The sequence below is a fragment of the Dermochelys coriacea genome, chromosome 12 (assembly GCF_009764565.3).
Source record: "Dermochelys coriacea isolate rDerCor1 chromosome 12, rDerCor1.pri.v4, whole genome shotgun sequence".
NCBI lineage: Eukaryota > Metazoa > Chordata > Testudines > Dermochelyidae > Dermochelys > Dermochelys coriacea.
Window position 1 is genome coordinate 25658126 of NC_050079.1, and position 22090 is coordinate 25680215.

The following is a 22090-nucleotide window of genomic DNA, read 5'->3' on the forward strand; positions in this document are numbered from 1 at the left end:
CTACTGACTGCCAGAAGATGGAATTGGACAATGGGCTGGATCACTAAGTAATTGCCCTGTTCTGTTCATTCCCTCTGAAGTATCTGGCATTGACCACTGTTGAAAGACAGGACACTGGGCTAAACAGACCATCGGGCTATCTGATGTTCTTAGGTGTCTGGAGTTGAGCCATGATCCTGTAAGGCACTGAGTACCTGCAACTATTTTCATTATAAGGAACTGGAGAGCACTCAGCACCTTATATTGAACTTGCATTAAAATCAATAGCAAAACTCATAACCTCTGTGGGAGCAGATGCAAGGCCTATGAGTGACTCTTGAGAGAGGAAAAAAAAGGGGGAATAAAGGGCAACACTGCTACTCAGCATCTGCAACGTGTTACATGTACTGTATATTATCATGGTACTGTATTTGAACTTATTTATATAATTTTTTGACAGCGCCATACCAAATTCTACAATAGTGTTGTACTATAACTCTAGTTGGTGTTATTTTGTGAGCAAACATCACTGACTCTGCTTAAGACTGAGTGGTCAGCCTGTTTTCTGCCTGGTTTGCAACAAAGCAGCTCAGTTCCTCCTAAAAAGAAAAGGAGTATTTTTGCGAATACAGACTAACACGGCTGCTACTCTGAAATCAGTTCCTCCTGTGACTCAGTTTTGCTCAGGTTCTTCTCTAACACCTCATACATAAAACTAAACTACATTATAATGAATTACAATTTGAGTATTAAATGTCTCCCATTCAGATGACGTAATCTTGTTTTATTTCACTGTAGTAAAAGCAACCCATATGCTTCTCAGACTTTATAACTCTTTGCACTCTCTCTTTTCTTCAGCCATCTTTTTAGGCAGGGTCTTTGTCCAGAACTCCACTCTGTTCTCTTTCAATTTCTTTGCCGCTTTCTGCTGGAAGTCTATTATAAGGTATTGTTCATCCAGATTATATGCTGGCCATGTCACCAAACCTTCATCATTAGGATTTCTAGAAAAAAAAATATAGTGAAGAATCATCTTGCCACTTTTCTGTCATTGCGATGAAAACTGCACAACACAGTGTTTGTTCATTAATTGTCAAGGGTCAGATTCCTTGGGGGGATGGGGGAGAAGAGGACACAGTAGTCGTTAATTCAAGCTTTGCTCACAACCCCACAATCCGTGGATGTTTCTGCTAAAATGAACTGTCATTAGCAGTGAAACATGTTGTCATTTACATTTTCTTCATTAAGCTTGAGCTCTAATGCTTCATTATATGAGTGTGATAGCTCAAGCCTTTGGACCTATTTTTTCTATTTATCTCCAGGTTCAGTAAGACAGCCCTGCAGTAGATCACATTTGGCACGTTTTCTCTGCAGCCACAGGGATTTGAAACTAGTTTGTTGTGAAATGAAATCTTAAACTCTGCAAAAAGATGGGGCCCACCAGAAAAGTACTGGCATAGTGTTTTCAGCAGCAATGACAAAATCTGACTCCTAATTATGAATTATAAATCTCACCCTTTTCGAGCAAAATTAGCCCAGTATTTCATAATTGTTCTGCTGAGTTTACCCTCTTCTTCTGTAGCATCACCTGCAGGCAAGATATGAAATGTAATGGCAGCACAAAGGTTATATTGATACAGATGCACCCAGAATTGATTCCAATTAAAAAGTATCTAGTTCACTACTATAAAGTACTCCTTTTCTTTTTGGAAATACTGACTAACATGGCTGCTACTCTGAAACCTACTATAAGACAGGAAACAAAGATCAGATCTCCTATACTTTTACAGCAGTGAGCCTGCTAATAGGGCTCAAGTAATAATAATGTCAGTTACTGGGCTAGCTGCATCTCTGACCCTCTCCTGGTTCCCTGTCCAGGTCTCAGGCCTTTAGCCATCACCTGCTCAGGGGGGAATCCATGCAATTCTCAGACTCTGAGATCAGATCCTCAGTAGCAGTCTCCTGGTACTAACTATATTGCTTCAGCAGGTCTGATCTAGGCTCAGACTCTACAGTCCTGTTCCTGCAGGGGCAATTACAGTGGTAATCAATTACCAACTAAAAAAGCAAAGTATCATTTATTTAGAACAAAAAGCATTTTGGAGAAAACATATTTTAAAAACAATAAAACAGACTATATTCATGTCTAAGCTTAGTAGGTACCAAACTACCTTCCACACTAGGACCCTGGTAGGACTAGTTCCTTCAGCGGAGCCTGACTGCATAAACTTATTTCCTTGTCAAGCTCACTCCTGAACTCACAGCACAGTTTTTATCACCTCCTTTCAAAGGGATCAAGTCACCTTTGAAGTGTTTATAGCCATTTGATCTGGTAACTTTCAGCTCTGGCGAAACCAGGTTTTCAGTTTGTTTTGAGACTGAACAGAGAGTCCTAGAAGCTAACAACTTGCCTTATTTTCTTTCAAGAATGTGCTTGGGTGTTCTTATTTGGGAAGCCATTGTGCTGCCTTCATGCACAGATCGACCCCTATAAATTTGAGCATTATAGGCCTATAGTAAACATTCCACAACCCCCATTATAAATTTGATCAATGCAGCCATACAGGAAATTCCTATAACTCAATATACAATAATTTCACCTCACTGACCGAGACACATACAGTGTTCATACAACTGTTACATTTCAGTATTCACAACATTATTAGACATCAATTCCACATGTGTCATAATAATGATGCTTTAATAGGAATTCTTTAGCAAGCGAGGAGACATCACCAGCTAAGAAGGGCTTTCCGAAAACATAGCCAATTTCGTCCCCGTGATCTGCTTTTACAAAGTCTGGTCTAACACCGTCATACCGTCGATGATGAAACTCATAAACGTAGACTGGGTTGCCAGAATCTAATAGAAAACAAAGTTAAGAAGAGTTCCAGTAGTAAAAATATATTCCACACAGAACAATACATTTTCATCAAGAGCTACTTTGATAAGACACTGGCAAAATGATAGCCATTTTGTTGATTATTTATTTGATTATTAATACTAATTGGAATTCAGGTGCAAACATACAATACCAAAGATTAATGGAAAATAGTCATCTGCAGCACAATGAGCCCCCAGACAGTCACAGAGCTGGTGGCAATAGAAAAAGTTCAGAAGTTCATCTGATACTAAATTATGCTCTTGATTGTCCTTAGACAGGACAATGTGAAGAACAGGAACCCCCTATATTTGCTTCCATGGTTTTCACTCTGTCATACCCATTGCAGGAGGTATGTGCCTGCTCCTTTCTCTGCAGAACAAGAATGGGGCTCAACCCCCTAAACCTGCAGCTCTTTAGTTTTCGTAAGGGACCATTTCTATTACCATGTGTACAGCTCTCCTGCCTTTAATGGTAACATGGTTCCTTCAGGATTCATGAAAGCCAGAGCCATGGTCATGCATTTTTCTAAAAGTTTCATGACAACAGAGATTGGGGCTGAAAGCTGTTGTGATGGTCCATTACAGACACAGGGATATAGACAGGAACCTACTTCCTGGTCAGGCTTTGAACAAGGATATTGTAGGATGGAATTTAATCTTTTTAAAAAATATGTACTTAATTGGAAACTCACCTCTGTGATATCTAGCTGTTTGAATGACTGGAACAACGAACAGTGCATCTCCTATCAATTCAAAAAGCCTATCTCGTAGCTGGGTAGGCTCCTCTATATTGCTTAGATATTCACTAGATAATAGATGAGTGAACTCAGCAGGAACATGCTAGAATGAACAATAAAGATACTTGTTATAATGATGATATTTATTGGAAACAACTGCAGCATTTAGCAGGCTTCATTTTCCCTAGAGCCCTTCAGCAGTCACTAGCTAACCCTATGAACGCTGGACCATGTTATCTCCTCCCACAGAAAATCCCACGTCCTGGGGGGCCTGGGAAGTAGTCAAAACTCTGAGTCAGAAGTTGTGAGGTTGCCCACTCATGCTGTCTTTGGGAGGAAGAGGTTTGCAGGACTGCGAAGGGGTCAGAAACCACTATATTAACATCCACACAAGTGTTATCAATCAGTAATGCTGATGAACAAACAGAAGTAGTGACACTAGCCCTAGTGACTTCCTTGAGAACAATGCAACATCGTCTCCGCTGGAGGTCTCACCATGACAAAATCATGGGATTTCCAGCCCTGCCCCAGAAAGAGCCTCCTCTAATGGGCTGCCCTTACCATTTGGTAGAAGAATTCTCCCCCTCCCTCTGCCCAGGAGCTAATAGGAATTTTTGGGGAGAGAAGAGGGAGAAAACAGCCTGGATGTTCAGGGTGGCTCTGTTCCCTCTTCCTTTCTGTAAAAAATGGATCATTGTGCTCCTGTCTCTCCCCTCTTTCTCTCTGGCTGCAATACAGGCCTAGGAAGGGGGGAAATGGATAAAGAACCCTGGAGCTACAGAAGGAGCAGAGGTGCTGAGCAGCTGGGGGCTAATGTAGGGTGATGGAGGGAAGTACGTAAATTAATGGCTGGGCTGGGAGATTGGTACCTGTGGGGCTGGGGCAGGGCGGACCACAGAATTAATTAACTCGAAGAGTGAGATTTGGAGAGAAGCTGGAAGTTCTGTGCCATTGGGCAGCAACGAGAGCTCTGGCAGGAGGGGCTAGAATCACCTCATTGTATGCATTTGGGAGAGTTGGCATTGGCAACATGGTAACTGCCACACACATTGAGGACTTCAAAAAACTAAAGACAGACTAAAAATTACTATGTTCTCTTTAAAACGATCTAATGATTTTTGGGCTGATCCCATGATTTTTGAACTTTTGATGTTCACAGTACTCCATAGGGACCTATTCTCCTCCACATGGGAATAACCTATACAGGCGAGCAGAAATTCCATGAGTTTCCACAGACTTCTCCCAATGGGGAAGGGAACCAAGGTTTACCCCCACCCCTTTCTATCAGAGACCAAGAGTTTGAAACCCCCAAATCTCTGATGGATGTAGGTGGACCTCAGGGATAAACTGGAGATGTACTCCCTCTTCAAGTCCCTCACCTCTGTGCTGCTGCCTGGCCCTCCCAACTACCTGCAGCCCCATCACAATGCAATACCTGCAGGAGCCATGCTGCCAAGGGCTTTCTGGCCTGCAGCTGCCCATGGAACTCCTGTTAAAGAATGGGACTCCACCTCATGCAGGGGTGGGAGTGGGAGAGGGGAAGAAGAGCATAGGTTATAGCAGATTTTGTGGGGTGTCTAATCTCAAGAGGGAGCAGGGTTGTGCTTCTCTTCCCCTTGTGCCTGTTTGGCACTTTTCTGTCAGCAGTATGTTGCTCTCTGTTCAGAAGTTCTAGCCCAGAATGAATTCCCCCCAGGCCACTATGATATACACCTTTTCTCAAAAGGGAAGTCCTAGCCTGGCAATAAAGCAGTATGGTGTAAGATATTCCTGGACACTGTACTGAAAGTTGGGGAGGGAGATCTCACCTAGGACTAAACCCCTCATATGTTAATTAATTTGAAATAGTTTCTTACTGTAAAGAACTCTGAGCTCAGTAGCAGTGAGGTTACTGTTTCTTTGTCCAACCCTTCGGTGAAAGCAGGATATTTCAACATCTGCACAGTAAAAAGAACATGACATTGCCCATGAATTCCTATATTTCTAAAGAGTTAAGAGACTAGGATATAAATAAAGCTATTACAATCACTTACATTAGGAAGTATCCATCCAAATTCATGATTATTTAATCCTATTATATATGGGACTGCATTGATTGCTTTTTCAGCCAGTAGTTCCTCAGGGCTCTTAGGAAAAAATACACCATCCAAAACTGCAGAGATAAATAGTGACTGCAGAAGAAAAAACAAATTCCTTTGTTATTTATAAGTTACTTTTGCCTCTAGAAGATATTTCAAGATTCCCACAGCAGACCTCAACCAAGCCTAAACAAGTGCCCAAGTGAGCTCACATGTTATTAGTGAAAGTGTAAGATGCATATGTAAGAGATGAATACACATTTCAAGTCGTGTTCTGAGTTTCTCAGGCAGATTTTCTATCCTGCTTAACAATGTGTGTTCTGCCCTTTGTATGTCAAATGCTCATGGCACATAGATAAGTCAGTCAAATTCCATCCTTGCTTACACCATTCTAACCCTACTGGGTAGGGTGACCATATTTCCCTTTGCTGAATACGGGACACCTGGTAAAATTACTTGTATTCAAGTGAGTTCAATGACAATCAATCAGAACTACGCAGTACAAACGTACAAATTAACATCAAGTTGACTGAGCCATTAAAAAGAAACTGTGTAGTTTGATTCCTTTTATTTACCTTCTTATCTTTAAAGCTTTAGGGTTCACACAGGGAGGGGTAACATACATACCGCTATCCCCCCCACACACACACAGCAGGAGAGGTGACACACACACACTCCCGTATGCTTCTCTCACACAGCTGGGGTGACTGACCAACCGACCTGACCCTCCCTGCCTGGTGCTCTCCGCCCTCCATGCCTGGCTGGGCCTCTGGGACAGACCCGCCTCTCCTGATATCTGGTGCTGTGTCTTCCAGAGGAAACACATTGGGGAAGCACGCAAGGTCACATGCTCCCTCCAGCCCCCCAGATTTCTGCTAGGCTTCACCAGAATGTGGCCAGCAGCAGCCTTTTGGCACTGCAGGAGGGAAAGGAAGGGAGCTACTTCCAGCCGCAGGGGAGGAGGAGGGGCGGGAAGGGATGACCTGGCCCATGTCTTTGCAGAGCTCATCTCTTCTGCACTGCCCCCCACCCCCATGGCTGGAAGCAGCTTGCTCCTTCCTGCCTGCACAGTGTATAAAGCCAGCTAACACCTCTAGGCTGCTGCTGGCTACCGACATAAGCCAGCTGGACATGTAGCCCCCGGCTACAATGCAGATAGGAAGGGGTTAAGCCCTAAGGATGCATTGTGGACCAGAGCCAAGGGAACCTGACTGCAGGGGCTTCAGCAAACCCAGCCACAGAGGTGGCTCAGCAGGGGAGGGTGCCTAGGAGACGGAGCAGCCCCACGCTCCCTGGGGGCAAGACCTGGGGCGGGAGGCTGGGGGGTGAAGAGGGTGCTAAGCCCCTACCCTGGGGGCTGCTGTGGAGCCTCCAGGTTCAGGGCATGAACAGGCTGTACATTTCATCCCCCTTTGCCCCCCCTGCCCCACCACCACTCCAGAGCTTAGCTGAGGGGTGGAGGATCTTCCCCATGCCAATGCTGTGTGGGGCTTTGGCACATGCAGGTCTCAGCATCTCCCGACAGGCACCCTGAGCCAGAGGGTCTTGGGCTTTCCCGGGGCACCAGCCCAGCCAGAGGCAGTGAGGGAAGGAAGAAGCCTGCCGGCTAGGCTGTTGGTAAGCTCAGTGCTCTGACCAAGGGCTGGTTCTCTGCACAGGGCTGGGACCAGGATGCACCCCGCCGGGGGGGATATGGAGGAGGAGCAGCAGGGCTGGAAGGGCAAAAGGGCAAAGCAGGGAGAGGACAGCGAGAGGGGGAGCATGTAAAGGGCTGATGGTGGGCAGCAGAAATGACACATAACTGGCCGCTGCCTGGCGCCTTCCTGCACTCACCAACCACTGCAGCTTGCAGCGCTCAGCTAGAGACGGCCAGAAACAGGATGGGGGAAGGGCACTGACCGAGAGTCTGCATGCAGTGGGGATTGAGTCACTGCACTGATGGACCAGCCAGGGGAGCTTGGCCACCAGCCTTGCACACCCACACCCATTGTCAGCCACTGGGAACCCTCCCCCACCCGGTCACTGCTGGTGGGCGGGCGGCTGGCGAGCCAGGATCTGGCCAGCAGCAGGACCTGCCAGTACTGATGGGGGGCAAGATAGAAAATACAGGACAATTTCCCCTTTTTAAATAAAAAGTTGGGACACCTGCAGGAGGGCTTAAATATGGGACTGTCCCTTTAAAATACGGGACGTCTGGTCACCCTATTACTGGGCCTGCATTTGTGTAAGTAAGGGCAGAATTAACTTATGCAGGGGAATTGCAAAACTGTTGAGTAAGCTAATGCAGTGATGGGGAAAACCTGTTCTTAGTATTTATAATTCTTCTTACTACATGTTCTGAGGCTATAGTCTTGCTGTGCTATTTCCATCTATGTGCAGAGGACTATCATTGGTGGTGGAGATTGTTCTTAACAAGCAGCTTTACAGCCGTTTATCTTTTTACCTATGCTGTTCATTACTTCTTCTCTAAACTCCAAATAATGGGAATTGCTAGTAGCATTTTATACTTTCGGTATACTATGATCATGGTTTTGATATTTTTCCTTTTTACAGGGACGATTGGATTTTTTGTCTGTCTCTGGTTTGATAGTAAGATTTTCTTAAATTGCAATTCTGCAGAAAACAAAAATTTCAGATGTTCTATATCTTGTGCAAAGTTTTGATTAATCCTTAGTAAGATCCCCAAATATGCAGTGCTTACTTCCTGCATGCCAGGTTAAAAAGCCATCCATCCAGTCCCAGTGGATCCATTTGGCTGATGAATGAGGTGGCACTGGGAGCTGTGAAAAAATGGGCCATTTTCCTTTTGCACATTTTCTCATTTGCTTGTATTCACAAGCCTGCATATTTCGTGTTTGTTCTCCCTGGGAAATTGTGAGTTTTGGTACATTCTTGCTGTGATGCCAGCTCCCTTTTGAAAATGGGTTCATGACAAGACACAAACAGTTCAAAGCCCAAACAGGAAATCAAAAAAGTCACCTTTTCAGAGTCTCCAGTTGATGTAGCATTCAACTGTACTGTTGTGAATTTCTGCAAAAGGCAAGGAGGAGAAGAAAAGGATGAGTTGTGTGATGTGATGCCACTTTTTCTAATCTTACAGCACACATTTTGTTTATTTTATTGCAGTAAAAGTTGAAGTGTCACTGCAGACACGAGCTACAGTGTCATCTATCATCTTCACCCTTTCTGCCTGTCTTTTCCCTATGGCTGCATCTGCTTAACAGCAAGCAGGGTGACCCTAGGATCTTAGGTTTCAGAGTAGCAGCCGTGTTAGTCTGTATTCGCAAAAAGAAAAGGAGTACTTGTGGCACCTTAGAGACTAACAAATTTATTAGAGCATAAGCCTTCGTGAGCTACAGCTCACTTCATCGGATGCATAGGAAGTTAGGAACTGCCAAAGAAAAATAGACCAGTGGTCCCTCTGCTGGCCTTCTGTGAGAGTGCAATACATTAGATACTTGAGAGGAAGGTGAATACTGTCACTAATAAAGCATCTTATGCAATGATGCTACGTTATGGCAGTTCAGTCCTGATCAACTGAAGCATAAGGATAGGCAGGCCTCAACATTTTTATATTTTTCATTCTAATTTCAGATGTTATTCTTAATATAATCTAAATAGGGGCTAGAGGTTTATCATCACAAGTTATATAAAAAATAGCATGGTCATGGTGAAACAAAATCTAATATCATGAATATAGAGAAAAATGCCAAGGTCGTGTTATTTATAGCCAAATGATCTTTGGTTGGCAATACAATTTTTTTAAGCCATGCAATAACATTTAACAGATAGCTAAGGTTGGGGTTTTCAAAGGAGTCTAAGGGTACCCAAGTTTACTAGGAGTTGGACATTGAACTCCCATAGGCTGATTTGAAAATCCCATCCTAAAACTATTTGAAACTGCCATCCCAGTGCCTGTCAGTTCAGTGAAGGAGAGAACCACTCTCTGGACTGCTTCCCTGATTGTCTCTGCCACAACTGCAGGGGCAGTAGTGCTGCCCTGGTGCATTTCACACTCGCCCCATTAAAGAAATCGTAGCGTCTGACACCTTTCCCCAGCACTACAAACCATTAGAGCTCCCGCTTCCCATGGTATCCAGGCTTTAATGTGATGACTTCTAAGGTTCTCAGGGAAATGAGGTCAGTTGTTTACTGCCACCTCCACCACATGGCAAAAACCTCAAATGTCAAAAAATGTGAAAAAATCACAGCGGTCTTGATTCTGACGACAGCCATGACAGAAATGTACCGTTAGCCAGACAAGTCTAATCTTCATTAGAAGCTTAAGATACTGTATTTGGCTCTATGGTTTAATTAATATGCACCATGTAATAGCATTGCAGTTTATCTGTTACATTTGTTGCCTTTTAATAGCAAGTGCACTCGTGCTCTGGTTATCAGTGAAAGTAAATACAAATGGCCCACTGTGCTTTCTGTCACTCATTACTTTATAAATGTCTGTCCTATCTCCTTTTACTCATTTTCTTTCCAAGTGTAATAACCCAAGTTATTAGGTATTGTTTATAACAAGATAGCATTCGGAGACCCCATTCACAATCAGGGCTCCATTGTGCCAGGCAATGAAAATGCAAATACGTGTGGTCCCTGCCCCAAAGTGCTTATAATCTAGTGTCTTTAATTCCTCCTCTGATGCAAACAGAAAGGGAAAATAAGCACACTCTTGGACCCAAGATTGAAATCCTGTTTGTTTGCAGTAAAAGATGATCAGTTGCCACACACAGTGAGTTACAGTGCCACCTACCATCTTTAGCGTTATCTCCATCATCTCTTCCTCTGTCTTTTCCCTCAGACAATGAACCATTGCAGCAGAGCTGGTTGATTGACAGCCAGATACGCTAACAATTTTCTGCAATCAATTAAAAAAAAGTCACTTTTAGTAGCTCTCTATGGAGAATAACAACAACATTTAGCTCTTAGATAGCACTTTATCCCTTCAGTGTACTGTGTACACCTTACATTTTGGGTGGGTCTGGGATTTTTGGGTCACAGTCTCCTACTGTAGGAAAAAGGTAGCTCAGCTGTACATTCTGCACTTCGTATGTTTCAAAAGCTTTTTGAGGGATGATGCTGCAAATAAATCAGGGGTCTGCACGCAGCTAAGCATCTCAATGTAAGAGGGTTTTGTGCACTTGCTGGTTTAATTTACTTTCTTAGAGCTTTACAAACATTAACCCATCATCACAAAACTCCTCCCAGGTAAAAAGATGGGAAAACAAAGGCACAGAGGTTAAATGACTTGACCAAGACACAGAGGGTCTGTATCAGAGCCAGGATCACAACATACAAGAGTTTCTGTCAGTCGCGTGCTTAGTAAACTACATTAGTTTTTCTCGCATTTTGCGGCTAGAGGTCACACTTGTTGCTCAGCAGTGGAGTCAGCTGAGCCAGAGGCAGCGGAGCTATGGGCAGCTAGCTGGGAAGGAACCCATGGAAGTCCCTAAGTGGCCAGTCCCAGAGCACCTCAAACTAGCCTAGTGGAATCCTCCAAAAACTCAAGTGACTACAAACTATAGATTTCATCGGCTCCAGTGTTGTCTACTAATTGTATAAGGTGACATATTCTCTAGGACATTTCTGCCTCCAATAAGTTCAGTTCCAATTTTGCAGTAAACTCTTTCAAATTTGATTGTTGCAGGATGTAATAACAATATTTTGCATTTTTACAGAGCCTTCCACATGAGGAAGTCAAATAGCTTCACAGACGTTAATCAACTAAGCCTCACACATATCTGTCAGGCAGTGGAGCCAGTTAGGGTGACCAGACAGCGTATGTGAAAAATCGGGACGGGGTGGGGAGTAATAGGACCGTATATAAGAAAAAGACCCAAAAATCCGGACTGTCCCTATAAAATTGGGACATCTGGTCCCCCTAGAGCCAATATACATGTTTCTTGGTGGGCAGGGCAAATTCCAGTTCTGCTCCCTGCCCCTCCCTTCCCAGCAGTGACCCCATTCCAGTCCCCACACCTCCCACAGGGACCAAGGCTTAGACACTCCTTCAGCTGGGGAGTCTCCCCTCTATCTCATCCACACAGTCCATGAGTGCTGTCCTTCTCAGTGGACTCTCCTACACTGTGCTGTAAGGAGCAGACTCCTTGTGTTCTGGGCTGCAACACCATTTGGCCCAGCCACCCCTCCATCTGCATGGAGGGGCAGTCAGGCCAAATTTAAGTGGCACTGCAACCCAGCGCGCCAGGTTGCAATGCCACCCACTGAAATTTGGCCTGGCTGCCTCTTCATCTTTACAGACAGGCGGTCGAGTCAAATTTCAGTGGTGTTACGACCAGGCATCCAGAGAGACACTCCTAACTGTTCTGGGAGCAGCCGTACTGATTTGGTACAGGCCTACTACTTAAAAGTGGTCAGGCCATGCCCCCTGCCAGCTCTGTGGTCTATGGAACTTTGAGCAAGTGCAAAAATCGGTGAGAAGGGGACATTCATCTGTTCCCCCAATTGGCGCCACTGCTGTCACATAGGTAAGTATTATCCTCTGGCACCGCTGGGAATAGAACTCAGGTTTCCCACTGGCCAGTCCTGTAATCCAGGGGTAATCAATTATTTTTTGACAAGGTTAAAATTTCTTGGTTAAGGTATAGTCAAGGTCCAGACTATGGAGAAAATAAAATGAAATTAATAGCAATAATGATAATAAATAAATAAAAAGCTTTTGCAGTTCATTCAAAAGCATCTGGCGATCCAGATTTGGCCCGCGGTCTGCCTATTGACTACCCCTGCTGTACTCTAAGCACAAAACCATATGACTTTCCTTGACAATGGGATGCTGGGTGCCATTTTAAAAAAAAATGGGAGTAAGACTAAGCCAAAAATATGTGTGTACATGGTGCATCTGTGGGTTTGAACAGGCCAGAATGATAAATGCACATATACATGGGTATCTGAGTATTCACATATCAAGTATGCATAGTTTTCTCATTTCCACACACAAATGTAGGTGCTCATGTCGACAGTTACTGTACATTTTTACAGGTGCAAGTCAGGTCCCAGCTTTTACAAATACAGACTCAATATTACAAAGAACCTACATTAGCTTGTGCTTCACAATGAGCAGTAAACAAAACCTTGATTATAACTCCACTCTCTGAGATGGCCTTATGAAACAAGCCCTTTGCCAGAGGAGATAAGACCTGAAAAGCAGGAAAAGAGGGAGAGCAAAAACAATCTATTTTGACCACTGAATCACAAACTGCAGGTTCACAAATTACATTTTAACACCATTATTTCACTTTTAAAAACAAATATTATTAGACTATGTCAAATGCTCTGTAGACTCAAGGTCTGATTTCCAAACTCTCACAGGCTGGTGCAGATTATCCTCAATTCCAAATATGCTGAGATTAAAAAAAAAAAAAAGTGTGCAATGCACCCAGAATGCATGTCTATTATGTGCTGTTACCAGGGCTGCTCACCCAGACTGAGTGACTATATGTGCAAGTGATCCTTAATGCAGATCTTAAGTGGAGCATAGGCACTAACTTGGAATTTTTATGCCTTGGTGAATTTTACTCTCTCTGGCCACAATATTGTTCCGTACCACAGCTGTTTAAAATAATTCAGTACTAAGATTAATTAAAGAGGAATCAACACTTGGGCTCCTAAAACCAATAGGTAATTGTATGAAAAGAAGAGTTTAATTAATCAGAAGATTCTTTAATATCAAACTCTCCCCTCAGAGAAGGTTGATGATCTGTGGATCCCAGCTGCTTCAGTCTCCAATAATACTCAATCCTGTCATCACCACCCTGACTTTTTGCTCACAAACTCAAAATAAAAATATGGGGGTGTTTTTTAAAACTCATTAGTGATCACTATAAAACCTACAAGGGCAGAAACGCTGACTCCTCCTGCAGACTCTCCAAATATAGTGACAGATCCTGGATTTCCTCCAAAATGTTCAATATTTTCTTGAATCCACTGGAGAGCAGCCACTTGATCCAAATAACCCCAGTTTCCATGGGCATGTTCATCACCAGAACTGAAAGCAAGAGAACAAAAAGGGAAGTAGATAGCCTGGAGTTTTATAACATACATTGTATTATATAAAATATATCCAAGGATTGTATCAAAGATGGTAATGGAGCAAACACCTGCAAATGGAGTTCTTGGTAGTGCCAGAAAACAAGTGAGAAGACTCTGAACTCTGGAAAACTCAGGTCAGGACTAGCGTCAGTTATCTAAATAGCACTCCTAGCCCTAGAAACTAGTGAAGCACAATCGAAGGGTATGTCTACACTGCGGCCAGAGATGTGATTGCAGCTCTTATAGTTATATCTGCACTAGCTTTAATCTAGCTATCCTGGCTAAAAATAACAGTGAAGACACAGCAGCATGGTCCCTGGTGTAGGCTAGCAGCACAAGTACAAACCCAAGATTCCAAGAAGGGGCTTGTACAGCTGTGTTCCATTCCACCATGTCTTCACTGCCTAGCTGTGCTAGCTAAATTAAAACTAATGCAGGTATGTCTACTTGAGCTGCCATCACACCTCCAGTTGCACTATAGATAATGACAGTGGCTTTTGGTGTTCAGATACTATAGTGATGAGCACAGAATATATGACCGTGCCCCAATTCAGCAAAGAAGTAATGAAGCTGGTGGGACTACTTATGTGCTTAAAGTTAGGCACAAGCTTAAACACCCTGTTGAACCGAGGCTTGAATACGTCAGTGCATAGTGCATAGATAGATTAGATAAACCTGCCTAAGAATTAACCCAAACTCCTACAAGATGATATTTTTCAGCTCAGATTTTCCTCTCCACTGAGAGAAGGGCTGATATTTTCTTCACCCTCACCTGAATTAGAGTATAAAAATAAAGCAGATAATCAAAGAGATCAGATTATAACGGTGATCAAGATATAATTGAAAACTGGTAGTTTTCAGAGGGTTATTAGTATACTTACTGGTAAATTTCACAAACTTGGGATGCAGGTGAAAAATGTGGAAAAGAAGAATGGACACAGTGTTAAAGGAGAATTAAGTATGTGGCTTAAGGAGTGATAGATGTGCAATCAATCACTAAATATCTTTGGAATTTCTGTTGTGTGGATGACATTTTTATAATGATACTGTCCTATTGTGGTTTCCTGGTCTATTTTCCTTTTTTCCTTTAATGTACAACCTACTGTCCAAAGCCCTACAGATGGGCATCATGGTGGTTTTGGTTCCAGGTAAATATATCTGTTCTCCAATATTTATTTGGGTGCATTGGTGTTATCCTATACCTGTTTTCTTTGTCTTTTGGAGAGGGTATATGTAGATAATTTATTTGTATCCTTGATCTTTGGTACCCAAATCAATCCCATTGTGTAAAAAAACATGAATAGGCTGAAGTGCTAGTTCACACCCAAACTTTCCGAAAGTTCAGTTAATGCTGAGCCAGGCTATGCATATGAACTTTCCCACAATTTTAGGGCACTTAGGTTCAGGGTTTTGGTTATGGCCATCTCAAATTAACGATAAAACAAATATGAGTAAGAAATAAAAACGTATAGTCCTTTCTCTTTTAGGCTTCTGCCTATATGCAGCAGAATTCCTTAAACAGCTTATTGGCTAAGTGGCATCAGGGTTTTCACTCAGGTTTCCCCACAGAAGGATGAATTAATTTGTTATGGCTTGTGAGTTAAGACACTTTATACTGGATTGACATATGCTTGTCTTTTTCAGACTCAGCCACTGGGGAGTACTGGTAATGGAAACATTATCCTGTGTGCCTTTAGGGCACAATGTCTTACCTAAAATATCCAAGGATCCCTAGTCTGTATTGAATGGTTACAACCACCACGTTTTCAAAGGCTGATAGTGCTGACCCATCATATGTTGAAGCTGCACCAATCACTAGTCCACCTCCATGGATCCATACCATGACCTGAAAAAAGCAGGAAGAGGTAGTTACCTGCATCTGCATTAGTTACCCTGATACTACTTCTGGTATAAAATTCAAACCAGAGGTTGCTATTTGTGCTGTGATCAAGTACTATTTTGTGCTATTGCACAACACAACAATTCTTGCTGGCTCAGCTGCTTGAGAGTATAGTAAAAAAAGTGATAAGACTTTTTTGAGTATGCAAATTTCAGTTTTAAAGAGAAATTATTATTTTATTAAATATTTATATAGTTATAATGCTCTGTTTTGTAGGGCTTACAATCTAAAGACACAAACAGACAAAGGGTAGGGGATGGGAATAGAACTTGCAAGCAGAGAAATATGGGGAAAGATTGACACAGATTTGTTGGTTATAAATTGTAGGGAGTTTAGGTTTTTAATTTTTAATTGGGGTAAGAGGTAAAGAAGAAGGGAGCAGGAAAAGGAAAGAAAAAGAAAGGGAATAGTTACCCCTACTTCTTCAATTCCAAGTGTCCTTGCAGAGTACTTCATACACTAACAGAGATTCTATTTTCAAAGGACAATAAGGTTTTTCTTAGTTTACTTTGGAGAATAGCATGTACCCCTAGAAACTGGCAGGATATATCAGTCTCTTTGGATCTCAGATCTAAGATAATTCACATGGTATGAAATATACAGAATGGCATGAAGAATAAAATAGATGTTCATGAAATGTGGAAAATAATTCTGAGTTACAATAACAAAAAATGGGAAATAAAATAAGAAACCACCAAACCGAGGCAAGTGCCTGGAAGTTATCCAGTTATGACAGGGCACATTTTTACTATTTACTTAGTTTCTCTCTTTTCAGTTTTGTTAACTTATTTAACATTTAACATTTCAGTAAATAGTTAATTGTAAAATATTAGAGGGTTTATATGTTGTAAATCTCAACAAATGTTTTAAAAATATGAACATGCAACTAGATAGATTGGTCCAATTTTCAAAAGCAGCCCTTAGACCTGCCCCTGCAAGTTTGCATACAGCGGTAAAGTGCTATGAAGTTTCTCTGATGGAATCGAATTGAGTCCCTCAGTATGTAGCACTGACCTCCCTTAATGGGAGTTGTGCCCACTTACACCAAGGTATAATTTGATCCATGGAGTTACACCAGGGATGAATTCATGGCACCAATTTTGCAGTAATGTTGCTTACAGGTAACATGTCCTTCTCTACGCTGGCAGGCGTGTACACGTTTAGGAACAAACAGTCTTCAGAAACTTGGAAAGGAAGTTTTTCTTTTCTGTTAGTAAATGTATCCGATAGATGTTGTCCAGCCACTGGGTCCTGTATGCACCTTAATAATTAATATATATATATAATACATATATATAAAATATTCAACAGAATCATAGTAACAAAAACCATCAGATGCTCCATCCACAATAAATACAGCAAATCCAGCTGTGATAGGTTTCCAGATTGTTGGCAATGGAGAATCATATTGTTTTCTATTTTTAACATAAAAACATTTTCTTCCCTGTGACTGCCAGCCAAAAGTGCATTAAGGGAGTCATACAAACAACGGCCACAGCCTCCAGCAGAACACACTTACTTGTAGGCTTTTTTGAAACACCATAGCAATCTGCCTGCAACTAGGCAGGAGCTAAAACATTTAAGAGCCTCCTTGCAGTTGCTCTCATTCAGTGGAAATGCAACTGGATTCTTTTCCACCTCTTACTACCCCAATCATATAGCATATTATAGATATTAATCATATCACTTAATGCACTACTGGAAGGCATGTTGACACTACAGTGATGAGGGCAGAATAAGAACCTCGATAGAATAGACTGCCCTCAACTTTATATATGTAGCATTGAGAATGTGATTCATATGGCATTTAGTCCCTCCAACGTTTCTTAGCTCCTCTTCAGTTCTACTCCTGAGGTACAGGTTTCATAAACATTACTAATTGGAGATTCAAAAGCCCCCCAAGGGATAACATCATTGATGAAGAGTGGGAGTGGTCCATTGCTAATGCCAAATAAATATCCTGAGACTTACTTTAAAACTCACCTAGGTTAACAATCTACAGGCATTAACCCCAGTTAAATAGTTCCACCAGAGCTCATTTTGCTAGATTTATTTTGGCATGAGTGTCAGTATTGTGTTGCTCCATATTACACATTCCTACCCACCCACATGTTCATGTAACTGTCTTACATGGGTGGGTAGGAAGTTGCATCTCTGAGACCCTTCCATGGCTCAGCTGGCTCCGGTGGGGAAAATCTCAAATGTCCAACAGGTGGCTTTGCAAAAGGAATTCCCAGGAAAACGTCTACATGTGCCTCAGCTCCATCAACTTTGATTTGCTGCCCTCGGAGTTTCCCATATTTGGTAACCACTTCTGGGTGTGCAGCATTTTGTCCTGTGAAACATGTACATAAAATCCGATTATACATCGGGAGGTTCAAAATGACCTGACAAGTTTCTAAGTCCTTCAGATGTTTATGCATGTACCTTTGATTTCTTTTAAACATTTCATACAGAATATTTCAATAAATATTCACAACCAAGTAAAAAAACCACCCCAAACTGTATCAACTTTTAAGTCTAATGAGGCTTATGAGAGATCTGTATTAGGGTTGCCAGTTTTGGTTGGACGTATTCCTGGAGGTTTCATCACTTGGCATAATCTTTAATTAACGATTAATCTTTAATTCCTCGAGATTCCAGGACAATCCTGGAAGGTTGACAACCCTAGTCTGTATATTGCATTCATTTTTTATCAAAAAATATGTTGTTCTTACAGGCAACTTGTTGCATAATAATGTATGCCTGTAAGGTAGAAAAAAGGTTTAACATTAAACTTGGCATCAGTGCATGTGTAATACAGAAATCATTATGTTGATTAATTGTTGGCTATGTGTTAAAGACATCAGTAGCAAAATAGTTGCTTATATGTCTTTCAAAAGTATGACCATTGTGCTATTTTAACACAACGTATTATTATTATGAAAGTATTATTAAGGAAAACCTTGCAGTCATGTTGATTGCCATGTAATGGCAACACTGCATTATTATTGTTTTAAAAAAACAACAGTGTTTCTTTAATTATCTTGATAAGGGGTGAAGTGCTGACCCTCTCTCCCCTTCCCCCCTTCCTCGGGGCATCCTTTCTGCCTCTTTATCAGCTTTGGGCTGATGGGGGTGTTTGACGTTATCTGATTAAAATATGACCATATACATCATTGTTGCAACCACTGTTATATATTTGCAGCAAATGTTGTACAAAGGTTGTCGAGTAAGGTGTCTATGAAAAGGTTATGATTTGCTTGTTATGCTTATGCTATTTGTATGCATGTATCATTTTTGTATGTGAAGTAATAAGTATTGGCTCTATAGTTGGATTTCAAATGTTTGCTCCTGGGGTAATGCACACAAAGTAATTAGCCAGCACATCGTGGAGGGCCTATTCTAATTGAGTGGCCCATAGAAAGAACATTTAACTGACAATGGACCAACCATAGGAGATGCCTATCTACACTTAATGAAATTTCTTGCTGTGACTAGATGAAATGCATGGACATGTGACTTGCCCGTGTAACTCTAAACTCCATCTTGTTGCTGTGATTTTCCACAGTAAAAACAATGGAATGCCCTCCACATGGCAAAAGCTATAAAAAGCCCTGGAAATACCTCCATTGTGTCTTCAATCCTGCTTCTTACCTCTGGAGGAAACTTGCTACAAACTGAAGCTCTGAACAATGGACTGAATGACCCATCCAAGCTGGGGATGTACTACAGAGACTTGACTTAAGCCAGCAGTTTATTCCATCACTGCTACAAGCCTGAACCAATAACTTTGCCAATACTGTATGTAATTGATTCCTTTAACCAATTTTAACTCTCACCTTTCTTTCTTTCTTTTTATAAAATAAACCTTTAGATTTTAGATACTAAAGGATTGGCTTCAGCATGATTTTTGGGTAAGATCTAAGTTATATATTGATCTGGGTGTGTGGCTGGTCCTTTGGGATCAGAAGAACCTATTATTTGATGAGACATAGTAAAGAACCACTCATCTCTGAATCCAGTGTTTTTTGTGGTGGTATAAGAACTGGAATGTCCAAGGAAATTACCTTTATGTTTTCTTGTTAGCCAGTGTGGTGAAACAGGAGTTTACTTTTCTGGCTGGTTTGGTATATCTTATAAAAGAATAATCACCAGTTCTGGATTGTGTTTTCCCTATTTCTTAGCAGGTCATCCTGAATTTGGCATCCTCAGTTGTGATCCACTAAGGCAGGCTTATAGGGGGTAATTGGCTCCTTAGACCATACAGCCAGCCAGCCTTATTGTCCAGTTACCCCCATCAGCTTTCTCAAGGGGATCGGATTAACATCTGCGTGATCAGCATGCAGGCTCACCTGTTTTCACCCTACACTCTTTCACAGTCCCTTTATAGTCACCTGCTTCTTATGTTCTGCCTTTTGGTAATGTTCCACTGCTCTCAAACATCACACCCTTCAGACAAGAGGAGAAAGAGTCTTTCCACAGCTGGAGCAAACCCATTGTGTTTTACTTTGAATAGAGGGATCACTGAGTGCTGATCACTCACCACTGTCTCTCGTCTGGCAGAGACATGATACAGCCCTGCTAACTCAGGATGGATCCACATACATATAGGGTTTCCGAGACACAGTTATTTCATGACGCACTCTCATAAAATCATCCACAACTCAGAAGTGGTACAGACAGAATCCCCAATTTGTCACAAACACAAACATCCTCCAGTATAAATGAAGGAGTGCTTCATTTATGGCTATTTTTCACTAGACCTGTGTATCTGGTGGAGAACTACTCATCTCGAGTTCATCTTGAAATATTTTATGTAGTATCTAGTTTTAACAGATTATGATTTAGTCGTGATTTAATAACATTTTATGTGGGGTATTGTTTGTATATGTACAGACTCACAAAATATTAATGCAGCTGTACCTGTTCCACTAAGGAGAGTGCCCTTCACAATCACATGGGAGTAATGCAGCCACTGTAAGAACTAAAGTTGCAACAAACAGGCACATGCCTGAAAATAGGAAAATGAAAAACAGACAAGAACACTTTGATATTCAGACTGTCATATTTCTTCCAAACAATTTATGAGTGCCCAGCTCCTGTGTTAAAACCACACACAGACATGAGCCATGCTGTTCCCAACTCACCGTACTTCAATTGTTCTGTTTCCCCAGGAAAGGCAATAGTGTAAAATATTTTAAAATCTTACCATTAACTGTAAAGGTTGTGAACCAGGCTGCAAGAATCAGGGACAGCAGCAAAATATTCTCACCAGTCGACATTTTGCAGGGTGCTCCAGTAGTCAGAGGTCCAGTTCATTGCTTTCGCTTTAAAAAGACAGTAAAGTGCAAAGATTATGCAAGAGTAACATCTGACATCTTACACAATTTCAGACATAGGTTATTTGCTGTTTAAAGTACATTGAAGTCACTAACGAGTAGCACTTTGGGACTGTCCTGTAATAATGGTTTCACCTTTTTGGACAATCAGGAAAAAACTTGCTTGGTTTATAAACTCAAACATTACAGTATAAAGACCTTTAAGAAGGCATGACATTCTGTAGACTGTCTGGATCATTCAACCCTATACAGGGATTAAGCAGCAAATTGAGTTGGGTGTTTTGCTTAAAAACTGGCAGCTATAACTGTCAAAAATTTTCTGATGGAACACTTTTCCATTGGAAAATTCTGATTCAACTAAATCAAAACATTTTGCAGGGATGTATCAATTTCATTGAAATTTTCAGTGGGAAATTATTGAAATATTTTGTTTTATTGTCTAAAAGTATAGCCAATCATTCATTATTAAGAATGATTAACCAACTAATCAAACATAGCCAAATTTTTTGTCTAGAGCCCAACCAGTACAATACAAAAAAGAGACAGATGTACCCTCTTTCCAAAAAGCATATTTTATTTTGTAGTATGTTCACCACACAGGTGTGCTTCCAAATATGTCTGCCCCCCCATGCCACTTATATTTATAGCACAGTTGCTTACAAGTTAGAAAGCACTTTATATATCACCTAAGAATACTTGAATATTGTTTCCCATTCTGGCTGCCCCATCTCATAAAGGATATAATGGAATTGGAAAAGGTTCAGAGAAGGGCAATACAGATGATTAAATCTGGAACAACTGGGACTGGAACAACTTCCATATGAGGAGAAACTACAAAGATTAGGGTTGTTGAACTTAGAAAAGAGATGACTAAGGGGTGAGGGGGGATATGATAAAAATCTATAAAATTATGGATGGTGTAAAAAAAATGACTAGATAAGTGTCATTTCCCCTTTCACGCAATACAAAAACCAGGGTTCACCCAATGAAATTAATAGACAGTGGGTCTAATACAAACAAGAGAAAGTACTTTTTTACCCAATGCACAATTTATCGGGGAACTCATTGCCATGGGAAATTGTGATGGCCGAAAGTATAACTGAATTCAAAAGAGAACTGGATAAGTTCTTATGT

General features: G+C 41.5%; 1 protein-coding gene across 4 annotated transcripts; it reads right to left on the reverse strand.

Annotated features, from left to right (window-relative positions):
- Positions 1–641: 641 nt before the first annotated feature.
- Positions 642–21095, reverse strand: LOC119840985 (fatty acyl-CoA hydrolase precursor, medium chain-like). 4 transcript variants are annotated; one of them, XM_043494998.1, is made up of 15 exons: positions 21053–21095; positions 20827–20944; positions 17766–17970; positions 16755–16896; positions 15448–15581; positions 13538–13691; positions 12742–12843; positions 10440–10544; positions 8657–8707; positions 5633–5770; positions 5456–5536; positions 3555–3702; positions 2716–2841; positions 1495–1567; positions 644–983 (listed from the first exon to the last, which is right to left on the reverse strand). In XM_043494998.1, the coding sequence occupies exons 2-15, from the start codon at positions 20897–20899 to the stop codon at positions 806–808; spliced, it is 1710 nt and encodes a 569-aa protein (XP_043350933.1). In that variant the 5' UTR covers positions 20900–20944; positions 21053–21095; the 3' UTR covers positions 644–805. The 4 variants fall into 4 exon arrangements, with proteins under 4 accessions (XP_043350930.1, XP_043350933.1, XP_043350931.1 ...); XM_043494996.1 differs by having other exon boundaries at positions 8657–8710; XM_043494997.1 differs by lacking the exon at positions 21053–21095 and having other exon boundaries at positions 8657–8710; positions 20827–20955.
- Positions 21096–22090: the final 995 nt, after the last annotated feature.

Excerpts from the sequence above, each read along its gene's own strand:
- LOC119840985 (XM_043494995.1), bottom strand. The coding sequence starts at position 18,082 with ATGTTTAAAAGAAATCAAAGGTACATGCATAAACATCTGAAGGACTTA. Across the intron at positions 5,537-5,632 it reads TTGGATGGATACTTCCTAAT|ATGTTGAAATATCCTGCTTT; the intron begins GTAAGTGATTGT and ends TTTACTGTGCAG. Across the intron at positions 3,703-5,455 it reads TGAGCTCAGAGTTCTTTACA|CATGTTCCTGCTGAGTTCAC; the intron begins GTAAGAAACTAT and ends TGTTCATTCTAG.